Source organism: Dysidea avara, chromosome 5 (genome assembly GCF_963678975.1).
Source record: "Dysidea avara chromosome 5, odDysAvar1.4, whole genome shotgun sequence".
Taxonomy (NCBI): domain Eukaryota; kingdom Metazoa; phylum Porifera; class Demospongiae; order Dictyoceratida; family Dysideidae; genus Dysidea; species Dysidea avara.
This window is the reverse complement of record NC_089276.1, coordinates 35690216-35718022: the sequence shown is the minus strand read 5'-3', so window position 1 is coordinate 35718022 and position 27807 is coordinate 35690216. Positions and strand designations below refer to the sequence as shown.

Here is a 27807-nt window from a genome sequence, read left to right as displayed (position 1 = left end):
TTTCATTGATGCCCTCAGCTCAGTCACTTGCTAAATATGGCGCATATCTCTGCCGGTCCTGCGGTTCCCGGCCGGTTTCATTTTCAGTGTGAGGCACGTGAGATAGGTACACACCCTGTTACTATTTTTGGTACTAGAGACGGATCTAGCGGGATTTAGTTGACCTGCCGACCAGCTCGCCGACCAGTAACCTGGCAATGGATGCATGCGTTCCTGTGTTGAGTGGAGTTGAGTTTGATCGATCCGTTAACGTGTTGCGTGGTGGAGGATATGGGACCGTTTACAAAGTACAATATAATGGAACGTTTTACGCAGCAAAAGAAATGCGACACTCTGGCGCGATTAGTGCGAATAACAATGCACAAAATGAGCAACAAATATTCCAGCAGGAATGTATTTTGCACAATAAACTTCGTCACGTGAATGTTGTGGAAATGTTGGGCATTTGCTACCATGGCGATGATCCACATGAGCCCCTCCTCGTAATGGAATTACTTGAAAGAAGCCTTTCATCACTCTTGGTACAATACCAAACTATTCCCAAGTTTGTGAAGTTGTCTATACTACAAGATATTAGCAGAGGACTCCAGTATCTTCACACTCAAAATCCTCCCATTGTTCACTGTAATATCCATGGAAGTAACATTTTCCTGACATCAAATTTGACTGCTAAGATTGGAGATGCTGATTCTTTCTTTGATGTTGTTCCACCTACACTACTGGCCCGAGAAAACGAGGATTTGCTACCCCCAGAGGTGTTATCAGACACCCCCTGTTACAGCTTGGCATTAGATGTGTTCTCATTTGGTTGTGTTGTCTGTCATGTAATGACCCAACAATGGCCCAAGCCTCGTCCTACTGCTGAAGTTCTTAATCAACCCATTGATAGAGCTTTTATTTTACTTGAAGTCGAAAGACGTCAATGCTTTGTTGACCAGATTAATGAAGATTCATTAGAACAATTAGTGGTTGCATGTCTCGATGAGAAAGCGCAAGATCGTCCTGCAATATCAGTGGCTTACGAAACAATCACTGGTATCATAACTGGTAAGTCATTATATAGTTAGTTTGACATGATTAATCTGGCTGACACTATGGAATTGATTTTTTACATCTACTGTAGTTGTTACATAGGAACAAGATGTGTCTGTTGTGCAATGCAGGATGTTTATAGCTAGCTAGGCAGAAATTTTTGTTAATTAATTAATTAATTAACCCTTTGGCCCCTACATTAATAAATAAAAGTGTTCCGTTAAACGTGAAAGCCAATATATTGGCTCTTGTTACACACATGCGTTCAATGCATATATCTCATAAACAAAACATCCTATGAATATACGGTTTGGATCACGCTACTCTACGGTTAACAGATATTATCTTAAGCTTTATCTGAACATTGTATCACAATCGAGCGTGATATAAGGCGAATCTGCATTTGAAAGAATTTTCTGCCGTTTTTAAGACGATAGTTGCGATGATACTACCTGTCACAAAGGAGAGACAAAATATATAAGGTTAGTAAAAGTTATATGATGTTGTAGATCTATCCTTCGTGAACAGTTTAATGCAAACCACGAAGCAATAGGTGGTTTCTACATGGAGTAACAGGAGCCCAAGTTTGTATGTCAAAATGCGTATTTTTCATAAATAACTTTCGTTTTTAAGAACCAAAGCCACTATAGTGGCTTTAGGGGCCAAAGGGTTAAATTAAGTAATATTATGGATAATATACTTTGATCTTTTTGCAGATAATGAATTAGTGTATACTAATTGTAAGATCAGACCTTTACCAGGTTGTTGAATTGGTTAGGGACCACCTTCAGACTTTTTAGTGCCTTTATATTCTTTCTAAAAACTTTAAGATTGATTAGGGATCAAAAAAATAACAGTGGTCGCCTACACCTGAAGATCTCTTGTTTCTTTTATCCCTTAAAATTCCTGGTGCTTGTTTGTTTACATTATTATGAACCCATGTATACCGCACGGGAAAAAATGACTCCAGGCGTATTGTTTTTGTCTGAACACACACCCCAACTATCAATTACTGAAATAGTGAAGTGTCCATTAGGCTTTGTGTTCAGCTCGTAACACAGTGTTACAAAGAACACTACGAGAAGGACTGCTGCAATCAATCCAACCGCAATGAAACATGTAGGGAAATCCTACCGTGATTCGACACCTTGTGTTGTCGGCAAGGACACAGTGGAGAATACAAGTAAATCCATAAAGCTGTACTACAGTATGCCAAAAGGTACCTGTCGAGCTGAAGCGACATCAAATAGTGAAAAAATCAAGCCCACGGCTTTGGCTCTTATCAAGTTATGCTTGCCTAAACTCACTCTGGCAGTAAGTAGAAAACTGATTCCACTGCTTTTTTTTGTAAAAAATTATAGCAACCTATTGCAAGGGTCATGGGAAGACACTTTTGTACTTGGTTATATTTAACCAATACTGCCAAGACACCATGAAGGCATTGTGAGATTGGTTTTAGGGTGGTTAGATAAGCCAAAACCTTCATGATCCACAATATACAGTACTGTCACACTGTTCAATATTAATTTTAGAAATGTGATGTTTGGGGACTTGATGAGCTAGAATATAGACATGATTGCCATTGATAGGCAGAGCACTAGTATTAATTTTAATATGTTTAAGGGCCTGGCAAGGGTAAAGCTTGATGCTATTGCAGCACGTTTTGCCCTCCTCAGAAATTAGAACATGCCAACATGTTTCACTATGGGTTTTCACATTCTAATGCTTGGCCTGCAGCAGGGACAGATCCAGAGTTTGTCAAGGGGGGTGCACCAAGGTAGTAGACATAATGAAGAAGGAGGTCTGGGGGGTGCAGCCCCCTAGAAGCTTAAGCAATTATATGTTTCAGGGCTTAAAATTTTGATGTAAAGTGGTTTTGTACACAAATATCTAAATCACACTGCTTTCTAAATGGACTACTTTGATCAAGAGTTATATAGGGATAAGTGACAAGTTCAGCTAGGCTATTAGCTATTGCAATAGGTATGGACCTAAAGAATGGCATACATGAGACTAAGTGCATTTCATTTGCAAAATATCTTTAGCAGGCTAAGTGTGTCCATAGTCTCGTGTAGCCAGACTGCTTTTTCCATTTATTGGGTGGGAAAAAAAGGGTCTGGTGCAACTCCAATAGTTGTTTACTTCTGAGCCGTCCCCAGACTCTGGGGGTGCTAATTGAATAACATTGGCCGCAAAGGAGGCGCTAAACGTCAGTAAAACAATGAAATATTCGTACACTCTTGATCCGGTTGTGAGTCTTGTTACACGATGAGGAACTTTCAAGAAGTTATAAAAGAGGCATCGGAGCAAATTAAGATTCATTTAAAGGATAAACAGATCGAAGCCATCTCGAGTTTACTTACTGACATCATCGGCACCTCCTTTGTGACAATGTTATTCAATTAGCGTCCCCAGTGTCTGAGGACGGCTCAGAAGTAAACAGCTATTGGAGTTGCACCAGGCCCTTTTTCCCCCCACCCAATACACGAAAAAAAAGCGGTCTGGCCATGCGAGACTAGTGTGTCCATGCATGGGATAATGCTGCAGATGCTAGTTTTTTTATTTCGTATTATACTCAACAATTATATGGAGGTAGTATTATGTTTCCCATTATTTAACGTATGGTATATTTGTTAGTCTTGTGCACCTCTTATTAACATAAAAATTTCTTGTATCAGAATGCCAGAGGCCTTCTTGCTATAAGCAATGATTTTCAGCAGCAAATGACAGCATCTATACAAACTGCCTGACCGACTGACTGACTACAGTTGCAAGGCTAGAGGCCAAACAAAGCAACCATTTTACGTCACAACAACACTCAGTCTGGTGGGATGTGCTTTTTGTGGTTCCGATAACGATTAGAACATGCCACCTAATTATCAATGTTGAAGCCATGCCCCTTAATGATCTATCTCCTGAGAAAAGCAAGATATTTACCATATCCCCTAGCTTAATCTTCTGTGCAGCTGAGTAGTGAGATTGAGATACTCAATACAGCTAGCATCACAGCCACATGTGTATTTCATAATAAACTAATGCATTAAAAATAGGCAGTTGCTATTCGCACGGTCACGTACGAATAGCATAGAGCTATTCGCATGGTCACGTGCAAATAGCACGGAGCTATTCGTACGTGACCGTGCGAATAGCACAGAGCCTCGCTCAGAGCTATTCACACGGTTACTAAAAAAAAAACAGATGCAGTTGGCATGTGTGTACACATATATCCTTTACTATGGCATACATCTTCGGGGTGTGTACGTGCATGAGGGAAGTGTAATGGATACGTCACCAAATTTGATCATGCGAGTCCAAGGATACACCATGCATGCACACGCATTAATGCGTTTTCTCTGCTATGGCTGTGGGTTGTGCACTTACAAAATAGCCATCATTGTAAAGCATGCAAGCATGTCTCTATGTTAGACCCAACTGCACGAATGGTAAAATGTACGCAGTCATGAAGTTCATAATCAGTTTATAAACTGATATGGTAAAAATAATAAGTATAGAGATTTACAAAACAGCACACAGTAAAAACAAACCGGTGAACGTCACTACTAAATGTAGTAAACATCACTACTAATGTCTGCCACAATACTCACATTTTTGTGTAGTGATGTTCACTACTATGTAGCGAGTGTCACTACAAAAGAGTAGTGAAGGTGACTACACAAAAATAGTGAGTATTGTGACAGAAATTAGTAGTGTTTATTTTTTACAGTGCACACATTGTAAAGCAGCAGAGTAATTAGATCAAAATAATCCAATAGGAGTCATGCAGTCTGAGTCAAAAACATTGTCAAATGCATCTTCGTATCCCTTATAGTTACAAAACCACATTTCTCCAACATCATTCATTCTCTTGGTCTCTTCCAAACTGATACGAATGCAACAGTGATGCCATCCTACAGTAAACAAAGAAATTTATCATTAGCGTACATAGACAAGGCTAAATTTTACCTTAACTCCATCACATTCATTGTTTGTTTCTCCAGTAGAACAAGTAGCATCCCCTTGTTTAGTTATTGAACTGTGACTAGGGGGTCTACAACTCCGAGGAATCATGACAATGGAAATAATTCGATTCTAAAATTGGAATTTTTTTCTATAATACCTGACAAGCAAGAGTCAGCACCAGGATTCAATGGGCATTAATTGTCAAATCACAATGTCAAGACAATTGAGCCTACGTGTGATAACAAAAGTGACACATACCAAGGGCTAATCTATGTAGACTTTTGGAAAGGGTGTCAAAATGGCATGCTACATTGTCTGGTTGCAATTGGTAAGGTGAGACCACTGAAAAGGTCACAACCTGCTAACAATAGCTGCCCACTCTACCATGCAACTATGCATTTATCACTGCCTGAAAAAGAACATAAAAATCCTCAAGAAGGAAAGAAGCTCACAACACACTGTTCTAATACTAGGACTTTATTGAGTGACTGCTCTATTAGAGTATCTTGATCTTAGTATACTACCTTGGCCCCCTTCCCGAGCCCCTTCCTGTATCCCCCACGGCCGTTCACCCTAAATATGCAGTCCGAACATTTTCCTCCGTGTGCGCAAACAAAATCTATTTCTCTATACCTCAAATTTTCATTGTATACCTTCGATGGTGCATGCTTTGCTGTTGAATCTATTGCCAGATCTTGATCGATTAACGTTTAATCGGACGAATTCCGCTCTTTCAAAGGCATAGACTGTCTCTTTAAGATCGTCGTAACTATCAAACTCGTCTCCTATACAAAACATCGGATATCTGACAAAAGACCACAGAGAAAGGTCCAGAAAGAAAAATCCCGCTCAAAGCCACGTGTAGTTTTCGGAGATGAATGAACCGTGTACTATCCGTAAAATAATAACATCACGTGACTGCCGTGCGAATAGCACGAAGTTATTAGTACGTGACCATGCGAATAGCCACTCCATTAAAAATAAAGTAGGGTTCCAGCAGTAAAAGAGTAATGATACAAGAGATGATGGTAGTTAATGAAGGAAAATCCCTACTTGGCATTGTAGCAATGTGGTACAATCCCTAGTTAGGCATTAAAAAAACATATATCAGTTAGGAATTTTCCCACATTACTGCAATGTATAGCTACCATCAACACTACTACTGTCACTGGAACCGTACATAGTTTTTATTGCACTAGTATCTGTAAGATCCATGTTAAAAATGTTTCCTCTGTTACAATTTGCCACATTTCCTGGTGCCTAATGTGTGTTTAATAGCTACAGTGTTAAGGCACTTAGTGATTATCTATACCATAACAGCCAAGCTGTGAAAATAAGTGTGCCCCTCTCCGGTGAAGAAAGTTGTAAAATTAATGATGGCAGCCAAGAAAAGGCTACAATGATGCTAATGCAATCATTGATAACGATCACTTGTCATTAAAAATGATTGACATTAGCATCATCACCTTTGATTTTACAACTCTTTTCACCTTGACCTTTTTGGCAGTTTGGCTGTTTTGGTTCAGATATCATTTCTTTTTTTAATTACAAGCATAAATCCAGCCTATTCCAGCTTTGAGGCTTCCTTTTAACTAGTTTTTTCCTCTTTACAATAAAACTAACTACAGTACTGCCCAAGCACAACGTCACATGCATAGTTTTGCTTGATAATTTAAAATTTGCTAATTAAAGGGTGTGGCAACTGTTTTACTTACAATTCTTGTGAGCAAAACAACTACCATGCTGTCTCATGAGCGAAACAGTTGCCACGCCACTTAATAGCAATTTTTTAAAATCTCAAGCAAAATTGCATGTGCAAGCGAGTGCGACGTTGCGCTTGGGCAGTGCCGCATTGGTATACAACTACGTTACGTGTCTTTTGTAAATTTGAAACTGAATAAAATGGGCTATTACTGTACCAAGAGTCTTATGGACTCTTGCTGTACTGTACTATGTGACTTGTTACTGTATGTAACTGATCCCTGTACAGAGTGTTATGTTTGTTTTGTAGCTGTGTATTCAACAGGGCGACTTGTTTGTGGCTTAAAAATGTATTTTACTAGCACAACATGGTAACCTTAAAACCTCATAGTTTACTTTAGGCATAGCCTGTGACCACCACTAAACCATTAACACATAACACAATTAAATACCAAAATACCATAAGTCTAGCTTACCCCACATTACAATGGAATGCAGCATGATTGATAGGTAACTATATCACTATTTAATTAGCATAGTTTAAACTGTTCAACCTAAATTTGAATGTTCGTTCTTTTGAATGAACCTTCAAATTCAGTTACGTTTGTTTGATAGGGTGACTTGTAACAAAGCTTAACTCTACAGGGTGACTTTGTTGTATGTACATTGTAACTGAATGCTCTAATAGAGTGACTGCACCAATAGAGTATCTCTATATCATGCACTAGATCCATACCAGCTTTCTAGAATATGGTTTTCAGCTCATTCCATCAACTAGTTTGCCTGGTAGGCATGGCAAAATAATGCTTTTTCAATCAACAAGGCTCGATCATGCATTTGTTACAGGCGTTTTTTTTATAACTACATGACCACTAGTATGATTTCTTTCAAACCACAAACAATTTGCGTTATGACAGTTGCTCCATGTACACTGATTTTCAAGCTATACCTTCAAGTGTTTTACACTGTGGCCATGACAAAAAATTGCTTATGAAATTTTCAAATATTATGTATATATAGAATCTCCATTGCTTTATAGATCTATGAAATTAATAAACTAGAATTTCATTTACCTATGAAGTACGTAGAAATTAAATAAGGTGAACCTGTGGCTCAGTGTTTACAGATCTGGGTGTTAGGTGTGGAGGTCCTCTAGTAAGACCTTTTCCAACTTTATGTACACATTTTCCCCACGGTGACTGCTCTATTATTACGGCATCTCAACCTTGCGCAAGATCTTACACTCTTGTGAATTTTGCTTTATAACTCTGTAGCTGTAACTTCATTATTGTTCAAACCATCAAAGGCACCGCTACAGTGATCAGTCTATGTAGCTACACACCACCAAATTTCAAGGTATTCTCATTTGCAGTTTATTCTGTAGCCGTGAGCAAAAGTTCAATGTATTCTTTACATGTATCTTACAGTACGATAGTACTGTATAGTAGGGACCACAAAGGAGTAGGCATGGCCCAAGGGATAACATCACCCAAAAACCAGCCTCAGTTTTCCCTGATGACAAAGAGGCAGTATTGGTTAGGTAAAACTAAACCCAAACAAGTTTTCAGATCGACCCGAAACGCTTTCAACAAGTTGCTACAGAATTTTTTAAAATATTTTATTTAACGGAAATTTCTTTTGACTGACTGAATGAGTAACTGACTGATGCCAGCATAACGCGATAACGACTAAGGCTACGGGCTTGATTGTTTCACTGTTCGATGCTGCTTCGGCCCAACAGGTGCCTTTTGGCATACCACAGTACATACAGTACATTCTTCATGGACTTACCAGTGTCCTCCTTTGTGTCCCATTCATCTTTGCTGACAATGAAAAGTGTCGATTTGGCGGTAGCACGTGATGGCTTCCCTTCATAACGGAAATTGTCCGTACTTTTCATAGTGGCTATTTTAATATCAGAGGTGCTTTTCAAACAGTTCTTGATTCATACTGCTGTGTAACGGATTGAACATAGCCCACAACGAAGTGTAATGGATACTTCACTTTTCAGATGATAATTGATATAACTGGGGCACGTGGCTCTTTCGGTATGCATGGATTGCAGAGGTGCTTTTCAAACAGTTCTTGATTCAAAATGCTGCGTAACACATTGAACATAGCTGACAATGAAGCGTAATGGATACTTCACTTTTCAGATGATAATTGGGCCGTGTGGTGCCATTTCAGATACGGTATGCGTGGGTTCTAATTATTTACAAAAAAAAAGTTAACAAACAAGTACACAGAAAAATGTGGAATTTTCAACTAGAGTAGGGACCATAGTAGAGCTGGGAGATTATATCGATTGTGGGATTAATCATGATTGTCTCTGAACATCATGATGTTGATATGTGGTATAAATAATCATGATGTTGTGACATCACATGCAAATGTGTGTTAGTATATTCAAACTGGTGGCACATACTGTTGTGGAAGAACACGATCTAGAAAATAATCCTGATACGTTCATTGTATGAACAAATCTTACTACATAGTTTAAAGTTTACCTGTTAGAAACCATTGAATTCTAATTATATTGTATTTTTTGTATTAAACTGTAACTGCCTATGGCCATACACAATTTCACCTTGTATTAAGTATAATTCATACAAAGTTCTGCATGCACGATGCTGATGCATGTGAGGTATAACATCGTGATAGTTATCATAATCATGATATGTTGCATCCTACAATCGTGAAAGTAGCAAAATGTCACAATCGCTCAGCCCTAGACCATAGCACATCGATAAAAAGTACTGAAACAAACTGGAGTAGTGCACGATATTAAATCACAGTAAAACAATAAGAAGTGTTATATCCCTACTGTGCATTTCGTACTTTTTATCGATGTGCTATGGTCCCTACTCTAGTTGAAAATTCCAAATTTTTCTGTATACTTGTAAATGTTCACACAACATGTATATTTATTAGATTTATAGCAAACATTGTACGTGAATCACCTTAATGTGCTGTTTATTTTCATCAACATTCAAGGCAATCAAGTTACACATTTGCATTTATAACAATTTTTGCAAAGTGTGCAAAAAGAAATCTAACCCCCTGTAGACCTTGAAATAAAGGATACAACTTGAAATTAATGTCCATGTATGATCAATGGCTGATACGAATCTTATCAAATTTGCTGTGTGGCCTGCTCTTCCAGGTGGACAGCTGTACTGCAAAAATGGTGTGTTTTGGAGAGGAGGCCTACGCATACATGAAAATTACGTCTACTTTTTTTCCCTTTGCAATATACACACTGTGTGGCATGCTGGCTTTCATGGCCACATGACACACTACTATGTGTATTACAGACCCAGGTTATCAGAAACAATGTTTGTAGGTTTACATATTACGTCTGTTTGTATTTATATATTAGATCAACATGCTGGTGATGACAGTATCAAGATGGCCTACTCACTGGCTATCAAACAAGGACAGGCTCAGTCCAGGGACCTACAGGTACTGCTAGTTGGAACAGAGAACACTGGTAAGACCTGCCTTGTAGCATCTTTCCTTGGTGAGGAGTTTGTGGAGGGACAAGCTGCCACTGAGGGAGCCGATGTGGATGTGTGCAAGATCTACTGTAGAGACTGGAAACGAATAAGCCACTTTGAGAGGTCCAGTTATTTAAATTGTCAATTTATTGAGCAATTCAAAGGTGTTACTCTTAACAATTTGTTACCCTCAAAAAGTGACAGTCCAGCAATATCTAATGCATCTGCTCTGGGTTCTGCTATAACAATGGCTTCCCCTCATACTGGTACCTTACCTAGTGCTGCTTCTGACACTTGTACATTTCATTCACCAGGTGACCAGGAAGTCTTTTCTGATCTCAAACATTATAACTCTGAAAGTCTTAATGGCATCTTGTGGGACTTCTCTGGCCAAGTCATCTCTCACAACACTCACTCGGTTTTTATCTCAGAAAAAGGAGTACCTGTGATTACATTCAATGCTTCCATGGATTTAATGGCTGCAGTTACCCCACGAGAAGGATCCCCTATACCTCACGAATGCCCCACCATCATGTCCAGTATTCATTACTATTTACAGGTAGTTGATTCTGTGTGTTCAGTGAGAGGAGGTAAAGATGATCTGTCGCCATTACTACCAACTGCTGTACTAGCGGGTACTCACATTGACAAGCTTCATCCTGACATCAAGGTAGCTCGTAAGATTGCAAAGGAAAAGCATTTGACAGTGCTTGAAGAGGAACTAATTGGTAAATCTTATGCACGGCATTTAGCTGGTTGCAAGAAAAATTTAAAAACTGCTGTAACAAAGTTTTGCTTTTTTGTTAGCAACAAGTGCAGGGATGAAGAAGTAGAGCATTTGAAAAATGCCACCAAAGAAGCCGCTACTTCACTAAAGAAAATGCAGCCAATCTTTTTTCTTCAAATTGAATGTGCACTGTTGACCCATAAACAGCAAATAATTTCAAAGTCCATGTTAGTGGATATCATTGCAGAAAATGCGTTTCCTATTCCTGAGAATAGTCCCGAATTTGATGGCATTGTCAAGTACTTTCATGGCAAACGTACCATCTTGCATTTCAGTCAGGCTAGTAATCTTGTGATATTATCCCCACAGTGGCTGGCTAAGTTGTTCAGTTATGTAATCACTGCCCATTCTTACAGTCCCCAGGCATCTGATCTTGATGATGACTGGAAAAGGCTAACCGAATATGGTATTCTTCATCAAAGTCTTCTCCAGCACATGTTGGATAAGTTCCACTCTGACTACCCTAGTGAGGTCGGGGTCACCTACAAACAAGTAGTAGATATTCTTTTGAGTTTTCATCTGTTGGTTTGTATAACTAGAGAGGCTTGGTTTAGGGAAGAAGATTGCCCATCATTGCCAGAAGGTGGTGATACATTCATAGTTCCTTCCCTTTTTAGACAAGATGACAAGAAGACCCCCCCTCAAACTGAGAATGAGAAACTTATTTACTATCGGTTTCCTGCTCATTTTATTCCAAACAGTTGCTTAAACCAGTTGATTGCTAGATGTATCTGTCGAAATGTGCAAAAGGGTCATAAACTTTTATGGTATGTGAAGTGTTAAAATATAAGAGTTTAATCATGCATATATTTGCACATTGTACAGGATGAGACGAGGCAAGGTGGGACTACAGTTGGGATCCCATCAGAAGTACTACATCAGTCGATGTGAGGAGAAGCATAGTATTCAGTTAACCATCACTGTAGTGGGAGATGATGTGACCAGTGTCCAAGAGAGGAGGGAACTGATTGATGATGTGACTGAGTTACTGGATGACATCATGAAGGTGTTCTTTCCAGCAGCAAAGACACCTGCCACATTTCTTCCCTGTCCACTGTGTCCTAACATACACATAGCACTTGGGGAGGTTTTTGGTGGAGAAACTATTTACTGCCCTCATAGAAATGATGATATTGTACCTTACCATCACTATAGCCACCTTGCATTTACTGAACCAGGTAATTAGCAATATTACTATAAGTGTGCATGATTGTGTTAAGCATATGTTATAGAATACATCAACGATTTTTCAACACATACTACTAGCTCAGGTAAATAATGCCCTTATTGTCCAGTTACTTAATTGTATTATGTTTAATTTATTGTATATGGTGTAGTGAATTTGGAATACACAGCACTTAAAGAGAATTATGCTAAACTTGTTATGGTCTTGGGGAATACAAGCCTGTTTCATTACTTTGTCAGTCACAGAGTGATAACGGTTGAGGAAGAGGAAGAGATCCTTTCATCAGCATATTCAAAGACATCACAAGTAGGGGTGTTGTTGCTGAGACGCATAGTATCCCCCACTGAGTGTGGAATTGTTCGACCATTCTATGCAATGTTGAATATTATGGAGGACTATGGTGGTGTTGAATGTGAACATCTAGCTCTACATATTAGACAAGGTAATTAATCACTTACAAGTGGTACAGTATGTCCTTATCATAATTTTTATTTCAGTAGTCATGGATAGAAAAACACAAATGCAATTCAAGGAATCTGCTATTGAAGGTAAGTAAGTATACATGTATATACTATACTGTATAGTAGAAGTGTATAATAGGGATCAGAGTCCTGCAAAAACGCTGTCGCTAAAGTCATCATAGAAATATCGTACATAACAAAAGCACCTTTGTGAAAGGTTTGTAATAGCCTATCTAACATCAAACCTATCATTAAAATAAGAAAACCGTTACAAAAGTATGAATATTGAAAAACTCGATTATTTTTTGGTTTGCCTGCCTGTCTGTCTGACCACATGTGCAAGGCTAGATCGTTTCAAGCCACAATAAACTCAGTGTTTTATGTTGCATTCATTCTAATGATTGTTATACATGGGGCAGATCCAAAGAGTTCCAAGGAACCTAGGCCTTTTCTAGGAAGGGACATACTGGTACCAAGAGTTAATAATATTTCCCCCCAGAGGAGGTAGGACATGACGTCACGATAATTGCATGACAAATGTGTACTGTACATTTTTGCCATAGGGTTAAGTTCTAGTAAACCGTGAAGATTAGTGTTGTATTTATTGTCAGAAATAGTAATTCAATAGTGAAGAAATCATTTTATCTACTAAGCCCCGCTAAGCCCCAGCGATATTACGGTGAATTTTGCAATAGAGTATTATTTAGAATAAATTCTGATCTCGGTTTCAGGTACCTGTGTTATTGTTCGCTGTATTCTTAATTGTTAGTAGTAAATGCAATTGACTTCGGTGTGTACAATAATGCAAGCAGCTGATACATTAAGTTTTTCGTAATTATCATTGGAATTCAATTAAATTATGCAAACTTGTACGCATTATGACATCATGTCCTACCCCCCCCCTTCAATTTCCTCCCACTATTATTAACTCTTATTGGTACTCTGAGGTATTGTGGCACCAAAGTTTGTTTATCACTGAAGGAAATACGCTGAAAAATCAAGCAGATGAAAAATGACCCACCAATGATGGGTTGTTTTACCTGCATTTCAAACAACCCAATTTTTGGGTTGTAATAACTGTTGTACTCTTTGAAGTATTGTGACATCAAAATTTGTTCATCACTGAAGGAAATACCTGTTGCATATAGTGACATGTTATCTCCCTTTGCTACAAAATGACCTGAAACTGTCGCCTGGAAAAAGTGTATGTACTAAGCACCTCTAGGCATTCAGTTGATTTTTAGCTTTGCTTTTTATCACTCAATAGATGGTGTATTGATTACCGATCTCAGAAAGTTTGTTGGTTTGGGATTGACCTCTTTGTATGCATGTGTAGTGTATTAAAACAAGAAAAGCCCACCTGTATGCCATTACGCATGCGTGCATGCAATGATCTTTTCAGAAAATTACTTTATTTGATTATTGTGTATTTTAGTGTTTGACCCGGTTGCTACAAAGGAAACTCTAATTTCACAATATGATTCCCTTGCTGCTCTACGAATTGATTCCATGTTGGATACACTCTTTGCTAAGAGAGTTGTCACTGTCAAGGAGAAACAGAATATTGAACATGCTCAGAAACAGAACATGGAAGGAATGAAGTGGTTTCTTGACAATGTCATAATAGCCAGCCTAGATCAGGGAATGAGTGAAAAGTTCAAGGGGTTTATTGAGGTGATGGAGAACCATGATGATCCGTTGTTAAGGAAAAAGGCTGAAGATCTTTGTGAGTAATTTAGCTGTGAAATGAAATGATGGCATGTTGTGTTGTTTTGTCAGTTGTATCTTGCACAGATCAATAAGATTATTTACATATACTATAACTAATTAATTGGCCATTTTCCAAGTTTTGACCAATTATTTGGTGGCTTGTTTGTAAGAGCTCCGCACAATTAAAAATCAATCTGACTATGCGTCTTATACATGATGTCATGTTAAAGTAGGTAACAGTACACAGCACAGCTACTCAGCATCCAGATCACCAGTCAACAATTTCATGAGCAGGATCTTCTCACTCTCACACGTGTGATCATGCATGAACAAGCCTTGCAGAGCTCTAATATTTTGGTGCACATGTTGCTTGCCTGGTGGATTTAATTTTTGTGAGATGTTTTGTAAAAACAAACGTGTGAAAAGAGTGGAAGAATTGCATTTTGGGACATTCTGAGCAAAGGAGTTGTCTGGTTGAGGTGGGCTACATTTGAGCCACATGAACATCTTGATCATGACATGAAGGCTGTAGAGTTTGGTTTGTGTAATTTAACGTGCATTACTTGTCAGGAACACTAACATCTTTAATACAGTGTGTGTGTATCTATATCATTGAAAACTTATAAACTGCTGTAGCTATTATTTAAAAGTACTCGATCGTTACCACAAGAGAGTGCTCAAATACTAGATTACTTCAGCCCTACTGGATACCAGGAGCAATCTATCATTTGCACAGCTACGCAGTCATATCGACATGCGGTGACTGTTCTATTAGAGTATATCGATCTTTAATATTTTCTTCACAACGTAGCTGTAAATCTTATTTTTACTGTGTTTGCACTTTATCCCATTCTGCATCATGCAAAATAGGCAGTTTCAGCTTCTTCTGTGATAACCAATGTAGTGCCTACTATGCAGGCATTTAATATGCGCAATGCTTTTGGCTACCTATGTCTTATGTCCCAAATTATGCTGGCATAATCAGCGCAGGCCTATACATGCATGCGAGTTTTGTGATATAGATTTATTAGTCAGTGGTTGTCAGATTGATGACTGCAATAATTTACAATCATTTGTATACATTGTATTTACAAACTGAATAACTCTTCTCGTGTACAAGTTGAACTGGATCCTGAAAAATGGCTAAAATTTGAAAGTGGATTTTTTCTCAAAAGAATTAAGCCAACCAGATGATTAGTGGTAACAGCAAAGGTGTCAACAACAGACACATACAGTTTGGCTCCATAAAAAGTTTGGGAAAGGGCTGTAATGGACACTGTACTTTAATGGCTTCCCCACAGGAAATGTATGATAAAAATTTTGATTGGCCATAATAATAATATTATTATGTCAATAATTGTCTCCAGTGTTATAGTTTTTAAATGTTTAACTGCACTATTCTCTAACAAGAAACAACGCAATTGTATAACAATCGAACAGTAGTCCAGGAAGGATCCGGTTACCCCAGAAATGGCCCATATGGGACCTCTATGGGCATGTCTGTTTCAGCACTATATAGCGCTTGTTGCTATGAACTGTACATAAACTACACATTGTTAATCCACTACCACAGACAGACTAAGTATCAACTATACAGTGAATGTTGCCTAGATGAATTCTATGCATCTGAAGTTTGTCTATGTCCATGTAAATGTTGAACTTTTAAGTCAAAAAGTGGTTCGACTACTTTTGTCCTGCTGTATAATTATTTTACTAATCAGCACTGTTTTATTCAGTCACATTGACTTAAATATATTTGTTTTACCAAGTGTTGTGTTATATACCGTGTTTACTTTTTTTAGGTGGATCACGATCAATTTCATAGGACTAGACAGTTATGTATGTTCCATGCATCTAAATGACAATGTTTTGTATTACTTTCATTATATTTATTTTATAACATTAAAAATATTCTGAAAAAGAAAATGGAATATTATTATTATTCGGAGCATCACCATTGATAGTTGTTTCATCATCACTTCACTTTACCAATACCATCACACTCCACTAGACAGTGAGAATTATCAGCATCACTGGTTACTGTGAACTTGACCTGAGTATATAACAAGAGAGTAGTCATTCATATAGTACCTTGTGTGTAACAGTACATGTACAATGAATCCAGCTGTAAAATATATAATTTAGGGGATAATAGACTATTGGGATAGTATTGCTTTTGGTATTGTCTATCATTTGGAAAATTACTACTGTACAGCATAATAATTTGACGGGATAAAATTTTGACGAATTCTCTCTTGAAAATTGATGAGGAAAATATTGACAAATGTCCTGCACCAGAAGTATCCTAATTAACTAGTCACGTGAACTTTGATGGGGAAAATTTTGACAAATAACATTTCGTCAAAATTTTCCCTGTCAAATTTCTATGCTGTATGGTATCTAACATTAATTAACATTTATAATCCAACAAGTGAACGTGAATGAAATAAGTATGACTGTTATTTTTTAGCCAATAATACATTTCCATATAAATGCATCCCATCTCGTGTCTCTTTTTGAAGGTTATAAGTACCGTATATATATACAAATTTTTTGAGATACATAATTTTTACATCACGGATGAATAAATTTTAGGTTCTAATTTTGAGGATTACTCATTTTTACCTATTAGCCATATCATTTTATTTTCGAGCATGAAAATTTTGTGGATAGCCAAGCAACCACAAATTCTGCAAAATAATTTACATCCGTCAAAAATTTGTTCATACAGTATATAGTAGTTTTTGTAACCATCATTTTAGTGTCTTACATCACCGTAGCGTTGAAAAACTTTCATCCTAACAAAATGGCTGCCACTCCCCTAAAGACTTGCAAAATGGCTGCCACACCCTTTTTAGCAAGTTTTTTTTTAAAATTGTGTGCAATAAATGTTGCATTTGGGCAGTACCGTACACAACACACACAGCCAACTCACTACTCACCCCAGTGATCAGCTCAGCTATGTGTATTGCTGTTTTAGTGTGTAGAGTTAGTGGACCAGTTCTCAGACTTGATCGACCTCTAGCCAGTGCCATGAATACAATCAGCTACAGTGAGACAATACCATGACTTCTGAATGTGCTGCATGTTAAGCTAACCTCAGTGTATGCAGAATAGGAACTTAGGAAGGTACAGTAGTTAAAGGAACATACACACAACATCATAAAGGACACTACAGTTAACCTCTCTATAGGACAGTTTCTGGGCCTATACCAATACACACATTGTGCTATGGGATAACTAAATTGCTTGTACAGTACTGAAATAAGGTCAAAATTTGGTGAGAACAACTTATGGAAGATAGAAACTTTTTGTACGCTATTGAAGGTACACATATTCCATTTAATCACGTTATTTCACATCCTGTCAAATCATTATTATAACAGTTGCAATATGCACTTTTATGGCAAGTGTACAAAACCAGCATTTGGACTAGTATATTGATAGTTAGCCTTAATAAACAACAATATAATGCTCTACGTGGGCACAAGTTGTGTGGTAGTAACTGTGCTACCTTTTCGCAGCAGTAGAAGTGCAAGATTGAAGCATGTATTAGAAATTTTGTTCAGACTTTTCATCACAAACTTAAGCAGCTTCATGGCATACACAATAGTAGTTATAATACCGACAGATTATACAGAATATCCCTTTAATGGCTTTCCCGTTTAAGATCTGCAGTAAGCTAAATTAGAAGGTACGTAGTTGGAAAAGACAAAATAATATGGTCAGATGCAGACACGGACATTTGCACTCTCAAATACACTTTTACAACAATTTTTAATTTTTCTGTACAGTAGTCTTTGCTTCAGACACAGACATCATCTTCTAGTAGCCCTTATCCATTTATAAGCACACGTGCGGAGGATAGGCTAGCATGCTACAGGTACCATACATCATAATACTGTTGTACACACACACTATAGAAAACTCACAGAGATTTAGCTAGCATACCCACAATTAACCTTGCAAACCAGGCTCTTAGTAGGTATAAGCACCTGCACCTTATACTGAAAGCTGTGAGCTCCTAGATCTGGCCTGTGATAGTAAACTAAGGTGGATCTCTACAATTACAGAATTACATTAGATTTCTAGAACATGTGTACAGCAGTACATGGTGTATAACACTTGTAGTATTCCCTGTACATGTACTTATAAATGAATAAGCACTACGTGAAGGTTATGTCTGGGTCTGGAAGTGATGACCACTGTACAGAACAATGTGAGGCATGAAAATTAACTGTTGTAAAAATGTAAAAAGTGTCAACGTTGGTGTCCAAGTCCACCAATATCTGCCTTTGCCTCCACTACACTACACCTGTACCTGATCTTGTAGGTAGGAGTCCACACAACCTCCTGACTGAATGTCTGTCACTAAACTAGCAGCAGCTGTTTCACCTACACTTTCTGCTGGCATTCCTGAAGTAACAACACGTAGATAGACAGTAACTATGTAACTATTTTCTACACAAAAAACAGTAAAATAAGCCAACTATTTTTAAAGGTAAAGATGAAAAGCTGCTGTGTAAACTGGCTGACAAAAAATATTTTACAGTGGTACCACAGGTAGATATGTACACCCACGCCCTCGGGCCTGCACCCCTCAAGCTTGGGTGTACCTATCAGGCAAATTACTCATAAAACTATTACTTGGATGCTGACATACTTTACAAATTTTTTGAGTTAGAGGCCTCTATTACCAACCTATAGTGTTTTAAATTTATTTACTATTACGAACATGCATGTGCACTATAAATACCAGACAATTATCCAATTGGGTACAAACAGGAGCGCATCGAATCCTATGGACAAGGGAGCATGTAACTTTGTAAAGAACGAAATTCAAACATGGCTGCCGTGTACTATAAGTAACTTTTAAATTTCCTAATTAGGATATTATGCGGAGGAGCATGCTTGAATACATCACGTTTCCACTGCGACGATGCAAAGCTATGGAAACAAAGTTCAATGGCACAACGGAGGAATGGTAGCACAGGGTTAGCAGGAGAGTCTTTCTACAGTCACAAATCACGCTAAATTACTCCACTTTACTATTCCAAGCTCTACCTTCGACTCAACGATCTTCCTATCGAAGCAGCTTTACATAAGACGATGGAGTAGCAGCCCATTCGATGTATCCCTGTTGCGCATAAGAATGATGTAACCAATTATATACATAGTAACACTGGACGCTATGTTTAAATTTCGCCCGTAGTATTGGTAGTGCACGGAGTTACACGCTCCCTTATCCATAGGATTCGATGAGCTCCTGGTACAAAACATGATGTCTAAGAGTCAGGCAGAATGCATGCAACCCTCATGGGTGTCGTACTACTTATGTTCGTACTACAGTGCAGAGGAGGCTGGCCCGAGGGTTGCGTAATGACCTGAAATTTCGTAGGTCACCACTGAAACTATTTCTGAAAGACGAAATATTGCCTGAAATTTAGTTCATTTGAAAGATGAAAGTTGACAATCGAACAGATGCGACAGGAGTTTAGGGAATTTTGTGGAAATCTAAATTTAGTAATTTCAAATTACTGAGTTTTACAATTTTGGAATTAATCACTAAGAGAAAGATATATTGAAATGTTCTTGAAAGATGAAATATGGGCACTCATATTTATCTATGAAATTGTGTAGACGATTTTGGCTCATTACCTACCCCTCGGGCTGGCCACATGTCAACCCCATATGCAAGCAAGCATTGAACCAGTGTTAATTAAGGCTTGTTAAAATTGTTAGGAAGCAATGCATTGTACTGACGTTTGTTGTAAGGGCCCTGGTATGTATTTGACATGGATATACATCCTTTTAGATCAATCTAAGGTCAAAGGTTCAACATTTCATTGATGCCATGTGACCAACTTCCCCTATATTTACAGAACATAAAACACACTCACCTTTCCTGCCAATCGCACTAGCTCCATACACACAACCAGTATCGGAGTAGGCCACTATCCTATAGTACAAATGAACACACACGTGACTCAGTATTGGGAAATAAGTGAAATCTGATATTTACACAGATGGAATGTACATGACTTAATATGCAGGGGTCTTAGTTTTAGGCTGTTACTTATTTGCTCAAACACCAGCAAAAGCAAGATAACTGCACGGTATTCGTGTACATATACCATTAACAATCCTTTCAGTTAACACCTAATCCACTCCACGATTGTCACTTTGGTCTTTATTTTAAACCAAAAGCTATAATTCATGCTAAATTTGAGCAATGATAAATGGACTGTAATAACAATAGCTGCTAAACAGCAGCTGCTTAACACTTCAATATATTACTTTATAGAGCGAGAGTATGGTCTTTATGTCATGAGGACAATATGACTGCAATATTTTAAGAGTCTAATGTACAGGTATTTAATTTGGGAAGATCTAAGCAACATGTAGAGGTCCAGTACAATTAATAAATTTTATTATATTTTGGGCAATTTTAAAGCCAATGCATGGTTCTACTTATTATGGTTCAATGCAAATTTGCTTCCTTCTCAGCTGAAATAACATCTAATAATAAGAAATCATTTCCCAAAACAGCACCTGTATTTTAATTCCCCCTTCTTCTTAGCCAAATATTGTAGCCACATTCATTTTTACAGCATCATTGTGGATAAGGTCAATACATAATTAGTGGTAATGTAAAGTTCCTCAACTCACATGATCCAGCAGCCAGTCGCCACTGCAGCATGAGGAGGCTCCAGCACATTAGCCACACCCATCTTTACTGATGGAGGAAGATGACGTTGGAGGTAGGCATGAGCAGCAGATGACATACGTTCAGCTACCTACTAGGAAATAACAATATTATGATATGCATACATATGTAGCCCAATCAATGTTGTGACTTAAAACAAAACAATAAGAATTTGTAAAGCCTAGCATAGGTATTTGTACATACGTACATCATGGATGTATCTGTGCTGAGAATTAGCAGTGCTCATTGCTAGTGTGGCCCTATAAAAATTTACAGGCATCCCTCACAAACAATTCAGATCATACAACACATGTCATTGATATACGTTTATCATTAATGTGGTGAATACCGTATAGTAAAAAACTTTGGTGGTAAAAAAGTGTGACGAAACCCCTCTGCTGAAAAAATTGGCAGAAATAACTTGGCAATTGAAATAATATTTGCCAAAGTTTTTACCGCCAAAGTTTTCTACTGTACGGTACGTAAGGATAACGACAAGGTGTCAACTTATCAGTTAAGTAGAGTAGAACTTAAAGTGTATAAGTAGCTAGCATTGTTTTTGTAGCAGTACTTTTGTAGCTACTGACCTAACGACGTGCTAGCAAAGGCGTGCTTCGCTATCTTCTGCCGTGATGCCAAGAGCAACCGTATTTTACTTTTTCAGTAGCAGAGGTTATCACGTATATCAATTTGGCCAAATCCATTGCAAGATGATGAGCTAGCTGACATATGAACGGGAAGCCGGTTGGAAATGCTATCCCAAGGAGTACTTACAACTGTGGAACACATTTCGAAGATCTCCAAAGTCAGCTCGATCTTTATTGCATGGTGGTATGAGCTGACTCAAGTTCTAGTTGCTCAATGTGCTCGTGTGAACATCTAAAATAATTGACGAAAAAAACTTTGGCGAATTGAATGTCATTCGCCAAATTCGTCAAGGTTTTTTACTGCCAAAGTTTTTTACTATACGGTATTCACCACTCGATGCTCGAAAATGATGCGTAATTTTAAAAATGGATTGTGGCACTGCTGAACTGTGACTACTATTGAATGTGCGACATTTAACCAAGTGAATATGGCACACAAAAAGAATAAACTTGGAAGCAAGGACAGTATACCATCATACCTTTATGCCACACTATTACACAGACTATTCTCCTCCGCTCTCCTATTATAGCTATGTTTAGGAGCCAAAACAATTACTATATGTTATCTGTCAACACTCTAGGCTACTGAGAGCAATGCTATAGTAGTCCCTAAGTTATATGGCCTTAAAATTAAAACTGATTGTTCAGATTTATTTCACGTTAGGTGTATCTTCTATTAAAGCAATTAGATGAAGCTCTGCATTTATAATTCAACACTTGCTGGTACCAGAATTTATATATAATTGAGGATGTTGTTGGATTACAGTTGCCATTGTTTCAGCAAACAATACCAGAGTAATAGAGGTCATTTGAATCACAGAGGTGTTGGATTTAGAGTGGTTACACACACAGTATACTAAAGAATGGGCATCATTATCTGAAGGCCTTTATCACTGTCTAAGACCAATTGGGTTGGATAATTAAGTCTACACAGTACACCGTTAATAACACCTCATCACATCACAACCACTATCTCAAATAGGCTATATCTACTAAAATAAAGAGCACCATTTTTTCATGCAAGTAAAATATCATGTGAACTACACTAGCACAAAAAAGCTACGACTTACTTTAATAGGAAGAACACCAGCAACATGTGATGACACTTCAACACTAGTCACAGTACCAGGAGTGGTCAGTTGTATTGGCAGGAAGTGATCAATTGGTGAACATGTTACTCTGACCTCCCCTCCACCCTTAGGGAAGAAGCCCCTAGAAGTGGTGGAAATATAAAACTTAGCGTACACTCAGAGTGATTAATAATAATAAACAATACAAAGAAATATTGATCAGAGAATATATTTTCTATGATAGTCCCCACCTCAGTCCTCACTCATGCAAATGTAAATTTTATTTACAACAGTAACTGTAACCAGTTACGTATACCGGTGTACATATAGTCTCATCCCCAGCCTTCTACCACATGTTTAATCTTACAGGTTGTCTGGTGACATCCATGTTCTTGCCCCTATAATGAATACATGCCTCTTATGTTCACTGAAATCTTTAAAATAAACTTTTCTTGCTGGCATGGCTAACAAATGCTGATACGCAGTTGCATATGTAAAGCTGATTCAGAACAATAAACAACTGAAATGAAGAGATAGCCATAAATAATAGTTTTACTGGTACCTGCTTATTAGCCTGTACTTCCTGTGACCAAGAAGTTTGACTAACCAAGCACAGACTAGGAGCAGCTGAGGACAAGGCTAGCGTAAATTGTAAATGATATTATGAGGGAAGTAATGTGGCTACAGCTGCTTTAGCTAGAAATTCTTAGGGTACAGCTGGCTTATAAACAGGACTGAGAAAGAAACTAACAAGGTGACTTGTATGATATTGAATTGCTTTGTTACATACTTGGCTGATCAAGAGTAACATATTATTTCCTGTGCAACTTTCTATTCCTAAGAATTGTACAGCTTTTCATTCCTAAGAACCACACCTGTTTAACCTTGTTATTGTATAACACTACAATAATTCTGTATGTTAATCACATTTCACAATGCAAACACAAATCAACAAATTATTTATTGTAGAAACTTCCTGGGTCAACATTTCAGCTTATTTCATAACTAGGGTACTTACCATAGCACTAGAGATGTACCGATCTACTGATCTAGTATCAGATCGGTGCCGATCTCGACAATTTGAGCAAAATCGGTAGAACCGATTTTCTGTTGAAGCCACCGATTCATGCTACTTAGCACCCACTTGAAATGGTCTCTGTGGTTTCAATAATGAGGTCATGGACACAGTAAATATAATGAGGTGGTTTTATTAATGAGGTTACTGTGTTGTTGTGTCGTAAGTCTTCAACATACACACTACACATTGTTGTCATAACAACATGTACAGTCTATTGACAAGACAAGACACACCAAACGCCCAAACAATACTACTACCTATCATGTAAACAAGTTCAGTAAATCCTACCTGGCGACGGACAAAATCTCAACCTTAGTGTGATATAAACCATGGTACAAATAGCCAAATTGTCCTCATTACACAGTTAATTGTTAAGACAGTCTGCACTCTAGTGGTAACAATTTTATATCCCATATCTTTTAAATCTATTCTCCTATGGCAAATTTGTCCCACTTAAGTTTAAAAAGCTAAGGTGCTATGGTATAAGTTAATATTCAGAAATTAATTTTAAGTCAGACAAGCCTCACAATATACTAACCTTTTGATGATACTACAGTCAAACATGACTCCACATTTTGCAGCAATTGGAGTGAACACCTAACAGAACGTGTATTGTGTTTTATGTCCATTTTACTTTGTTACGCACCTTTTGTAAATAATCAATGGGTGGGGCTAAGTCAGCATTAGTTCCACCAATCAAATGGCATTCAGTGGGACCAGCAGCAAAGTGGAGACATGGCAACGAAGCTTGTAGCAGCAAACACACACTCCTACAGTGACAGATGCATGATGCAGTGAATGGTAAACGCAGACACAAAATCTATTCTGGACAGTGCTGAATTATGTGGTTTCCTGACAAGCATGATGTTAGGGGTCTCAATGTGTACGTTAAGAGAAATGAGACAAGTGTCCTGATTATCCAGGTATCATGTTTCACGGTGTCCCTAATGATTTGGTTCAACTATACTACAGTCTGTATAGCACTGTAGAAGCAGTTAATGAGGACACGTAATCCAAAGATCCCAAAGTATCCACTTAGTACATAAACTGACCAGGGATACCTTGACAATCAAAAATAATATTGGTTGTGTCCATAATATACTAAAACTTGTTGTACACTTGAACACTTTGTTAAGGTCCAAATATGCCTTACTAAATTGAAATGGAACTAATCAGGATGCCCTGCACTGTCCTCATATCAGATCAAATGTACTTACAATTCCAGCAACTCACCCGGCTGTTTTAGTATCAGCCACAAACCTTCCCTGTTGTATTGGACCAGGTATGAAGGTCACATCAGTAGACTGGACCTGGTTTCCCTCCAATTTGCCTCCACACAGTCGGGACACCAGTTGGATGCCTGTGAGGTGTTGGGGACGAAGGCCAGGCTTCTCTCTACCTGCACGAATCTTGGTGATGTGGATTGGCTTGCACAGCAAACAGCTTAAGGCTACTGCATTACGTAAAATCTGACCACCCTAAGCAAGAAAAATATTCATTTTTCATTACGATCACGTGACGTACCCCTTCCAAAACTGATCCATCAATCTCAAGTATTGATGCACCACGTGGTGCTCTGACAAGAGAGTCTTTAGGAGTTTCGTCTCTACCTTTGTCCGGCGCCTTCCATGATCTCTTCTTGTGTTTAGGCCGGGGCACTGCTTCGTCACACCTTTCAGCCATGTTACGTAACAAATCAAAACACGTGCGTGGGCGAGACGTCTTGTGACTTAATTTTGCGGGCGGTGACTTGAAAGTGTTTATACTCATCGCAAATTATTGTCTAATGGAAATCGTATTAGAACCCCAGTCATTATCAGTATTCATCGCATTAACTGTCACGAGCGCTACCACTCTGTGTATCCTCATCGCTTGTCTTCGGAGAAGAAAAGTGAGTTACTTACATGTGCTTATTAGAAGTACATTTGACTAGCAGTTAGAGAAATCGGGTTCTATTACAGCGTTATTACAGCGTGGTAATTGTCGGGTACATTTCCATTAACCTTTTTATGAAGTATTTTGTTAGACAGGGAATTAACAGGAAACGTGTTATATGTAGAGCACGTTGCTAACGGATATTTTTCTTCGCACTTCTAGAAGAGATCTGTCAAGCCTTCACTTCAGTCACAACAAACCAGTCGTGAGTTTAGACCGTATTATAAGCTGTTGTAGTGTGAATTTGTGTAGTAGTTCGTTACGGTCAAGTAAAGCCGTTAACGTGTAATACATGCAGCAATCTTCGTGATCTAATATAGCTGTACAAGTGTTACAAGATTGACCCCTAGCCCTAGCCTGCTAAACTAGTCACACCAGGTCATTGGATAAATCTTGCCACTGTTTATTTACCCATCGTTGTAGCAATATTGTATGTGTGTGTTGAAACTAGACACTGTTATTGTAGACAGCATGTTTCAAATTCATGAAGTGTATGACGAGTTTGGCTATATGGGGGGTGCCTAGTGATTGTACCTGGTCAGACAAGAGATTGATACTCCCACACCATGTGTTCATTGGAAAATGTCACACATTTTAACAGGGTCATAGTGTGTGGGTCTTAAGGCGATGTAAAATGTTTATCCTAGCTCATTTCCATAATGCAATCATTTGATGTCAGTGTTGTATGGTGGGACATTTCACTGGCTTTTGTTGGAGGGACACTGATGAGTGGTTGATGACTGTAGTTTCGAAAACAGTTCATGGGTGAATAGAATTTGAATAAAATTTGTATCATTTGTCCTTTGTTAGAGAAACCCTTTTCTAAAATTCAACATCTGTGTTTAGTATATTACAGGGAGCTATTTGTCATTTTTAATGAGATCTGCTTTTTATCATTATATCATGATTTTTGTGGTGTAAAATGTAGAGAAGTGACTTTACTTGGTTACCATGTGATGATTGTTAGTGTGTAGCTGTAGCCATTTTGTTTTGCTTCATGTTTCTGTGGAGACTGGTAAACTGTATCTCCATAATTATTTGGAACCCAAATGTTAACACATGTAGACTTCCATTGTTCTGCTGGTTTACAAATCACGTTTTTCTTGTAGACATTTTTTTAAAAGTAGCACAGCATCAGTGTGTTTTTGTAGTGGCTATAGAAACACATATAATACTAGCTAATGTCTACTTTTGTGAAGAATATATTTATTGTAGTACTAGTGTCGTGAATGTGTGTGTGTGTGGCCCACATGTGTCTACGTGTAAGGTCTCGAGCTTGTGCGTGTGTGTGCATGTAAACCTTTGAGACCAGAAGATAATGACAGCTGTAGGTCTTTCTTCTGTAAGTAAAATTTGTATGAAGCCACCAGACTTTTAGAGACCAATATCTATGTCCTGTCCTCATTATATCCTCAAGAGCTGAGATTCCTGTAAATGTGACAACGTGTCACAGTTGTGACAACGTGTCACAGTGTCTGTGTTAATGATATTTATGAGTGTGGTGCACATAACAGGATGGTATGTGTTTATGTGATATATAAGTTTTGGATGTTGTGTACAACTTGTTTGGTCAAAACTTCAGCAATAACCTACTATAGCAGAACTCTATATATAGTATTCCTTATTTGTTGAGATGTCTTGATTTCTGGGGTATAAATGTGTATGCACTAAAACAAGTGGGACCATGAACAAGTATCCTGATCATCAAGGTGTTCTTATTAGTGAGGTGTCCTGACTTTTCAGGGATCTAAGCATGTGTAGTGCAGGTGCCTTGTTTATTGATTAGGAGTTAGTCAGGTGGGTCTGTATAATGTCTGTGTTTGCTAAGTCTTCATTAGGTGTCAAATCTGTGTTTATAAAATGATGTGTGTTTGTGTGAGTACATGAGTATGTATGTGTCTGTGTGTACGTCTGTGGGAGACATGTGGTTGTTTGTGTACAAGCTGTAGTGTGCATAGTGAATCTGTCTTGCTTCTGTCTGTCAAAAACATAAGGGTTTAGAGCGAAATTAACAAACTCTCCGAAATATGGCCAAAT

The 27807-nt window shown here is 38.0% G+C and overlaps 3 protein-coding genes across 5 annotated transcripts in view; 2 read left to right on the top strand and 1 right to left on the bottom strand.

The window, feature by feature from the left end:
- The first annotated feature begins 67 nt into the window (after window positions 1–67).
- LOC136256739 (uncharacterized) lies at window positions 68–16243 on the top strand. 3 transcript variants are annotated; one of them, XM_066049753.1, is made up of 8 exons: window positions 68–1047; window positions 10073–11744; window positions 11803–12155; window positions 12210–12248; window positions 12315–12605; window positions 12661–12711; window positions 14060–14350; window positions 16137–16243. In XM_066049753.1, the coding sequence occupies exons 1-8, from the start codon at window positions 198–200 to the stop codon at window positions 16157–16159; spliced, it is 3570 nt and encodes a 1189-aa protein (XP_065905825.1). In that variant the 5' UTR covers window positions 68–197; the 3' UTR covers window positions 16160–16243. The 3 variants fall into 3 exon arrangements, with proteins under 3 accessions (XP_065905825.1, XP_065905824.1, XP_065905823.1); XM_066049752.1 differs by having other exon boundaries at window positions 12198–12248; window positions 12664–12711; XM_066049751.1 differs by having other exon boundaries at window positions 12198–12248.
- LOC136256740 (RNA 3'-terminal phosphate cyclase-like) lies at window positions 16198–25576 on the bottom strand. The gene is made up of 10 exons (XM_066049754.1): window positions 25360–25576; window positions 25069–25313; window positions 24482–24605; window positions 24374–24432; window positions 22758–22899; window positions 21004–21131; window positions 20235–20293; window positions 18656–18750; window positions 17277–17381; window positions 16198–16387 (listed from the first exon to the last, which is right to left on the bottom strand). The coding sequence occupies exons 1-10, from the start codon at window positions 25516–25518 to the stop codon at window positions 16310–16312; spliced, it is 1194 nt and encodes a 397-aa protein (XP_065905826.1). The 5' UTR covers window positions 25519–25576; the 3' UTR covers window positions 16198–16309.
- The window catches only part of LOC136256743 (inaD-like protein), a 21617-nt gene continuing 19382 nt past the window's right edge, over window positions 25573–27807 (top strand). Inside the window, exons 1-2 of the mRNA XM_066049759.1 lie at window positions 25573–25726; window positions 25933–25975. Coding sequence (XP_065905831.1) covers window positions 25622–25726; window positions 25933–25975 — 148 coding nt within the window. The 5' untranslated portion in view covers window positions 25573–25621. The remainder of the gene's footprint in view (window positions 25727–25932; window positions 25976–27807) is intronic.

Bases quoted from the DNA above. Each gene is read 5' to 3' on its own strand.
- LOC136256739 (XM_066049751.1), top strand. From the start codon at position 198: ATGGATGCATGCGTTCCTGTGTTGAGTGGAGTTGAGTTTGATCGATCC. The intron at 12,156-12,197 runs GTAATTAGCAAT...GATTGTGTTAAG, and splicing joins CCTTGCATTTACTGAACCAG to CATATGTTATAGAATACATC. The intron at 12,606-12,660 runs GTAATTAATCAC...TTTTTATTTCAG, and splicing joins AGCTCTACATATTAGACAAG to TAGTCATGGATAGAAAAACA.
- LOC136256740 (XM_066049754.1), bottom strand. From the start codon at position 25,518: ATGGCTGAAAGGTGTGACGAAGCAGTGCCCCGGCCTAAACACAAGAAG. The intron at 20,294-21,003 runs GTGAGTTGAGGA...TTTGTACTATAG, and splicing joins GCGACTGGCTGCTGGATCAT to GATAGTGGCCTACTCCGATA. The intron at 18,751-20,234 runs GTGAGTGTGTTT...TTGTTACTTCAG, and splicing joins TAGTGCGATTGGCAGGAAAG to GAATGCCAGCAGAAAGTGTA.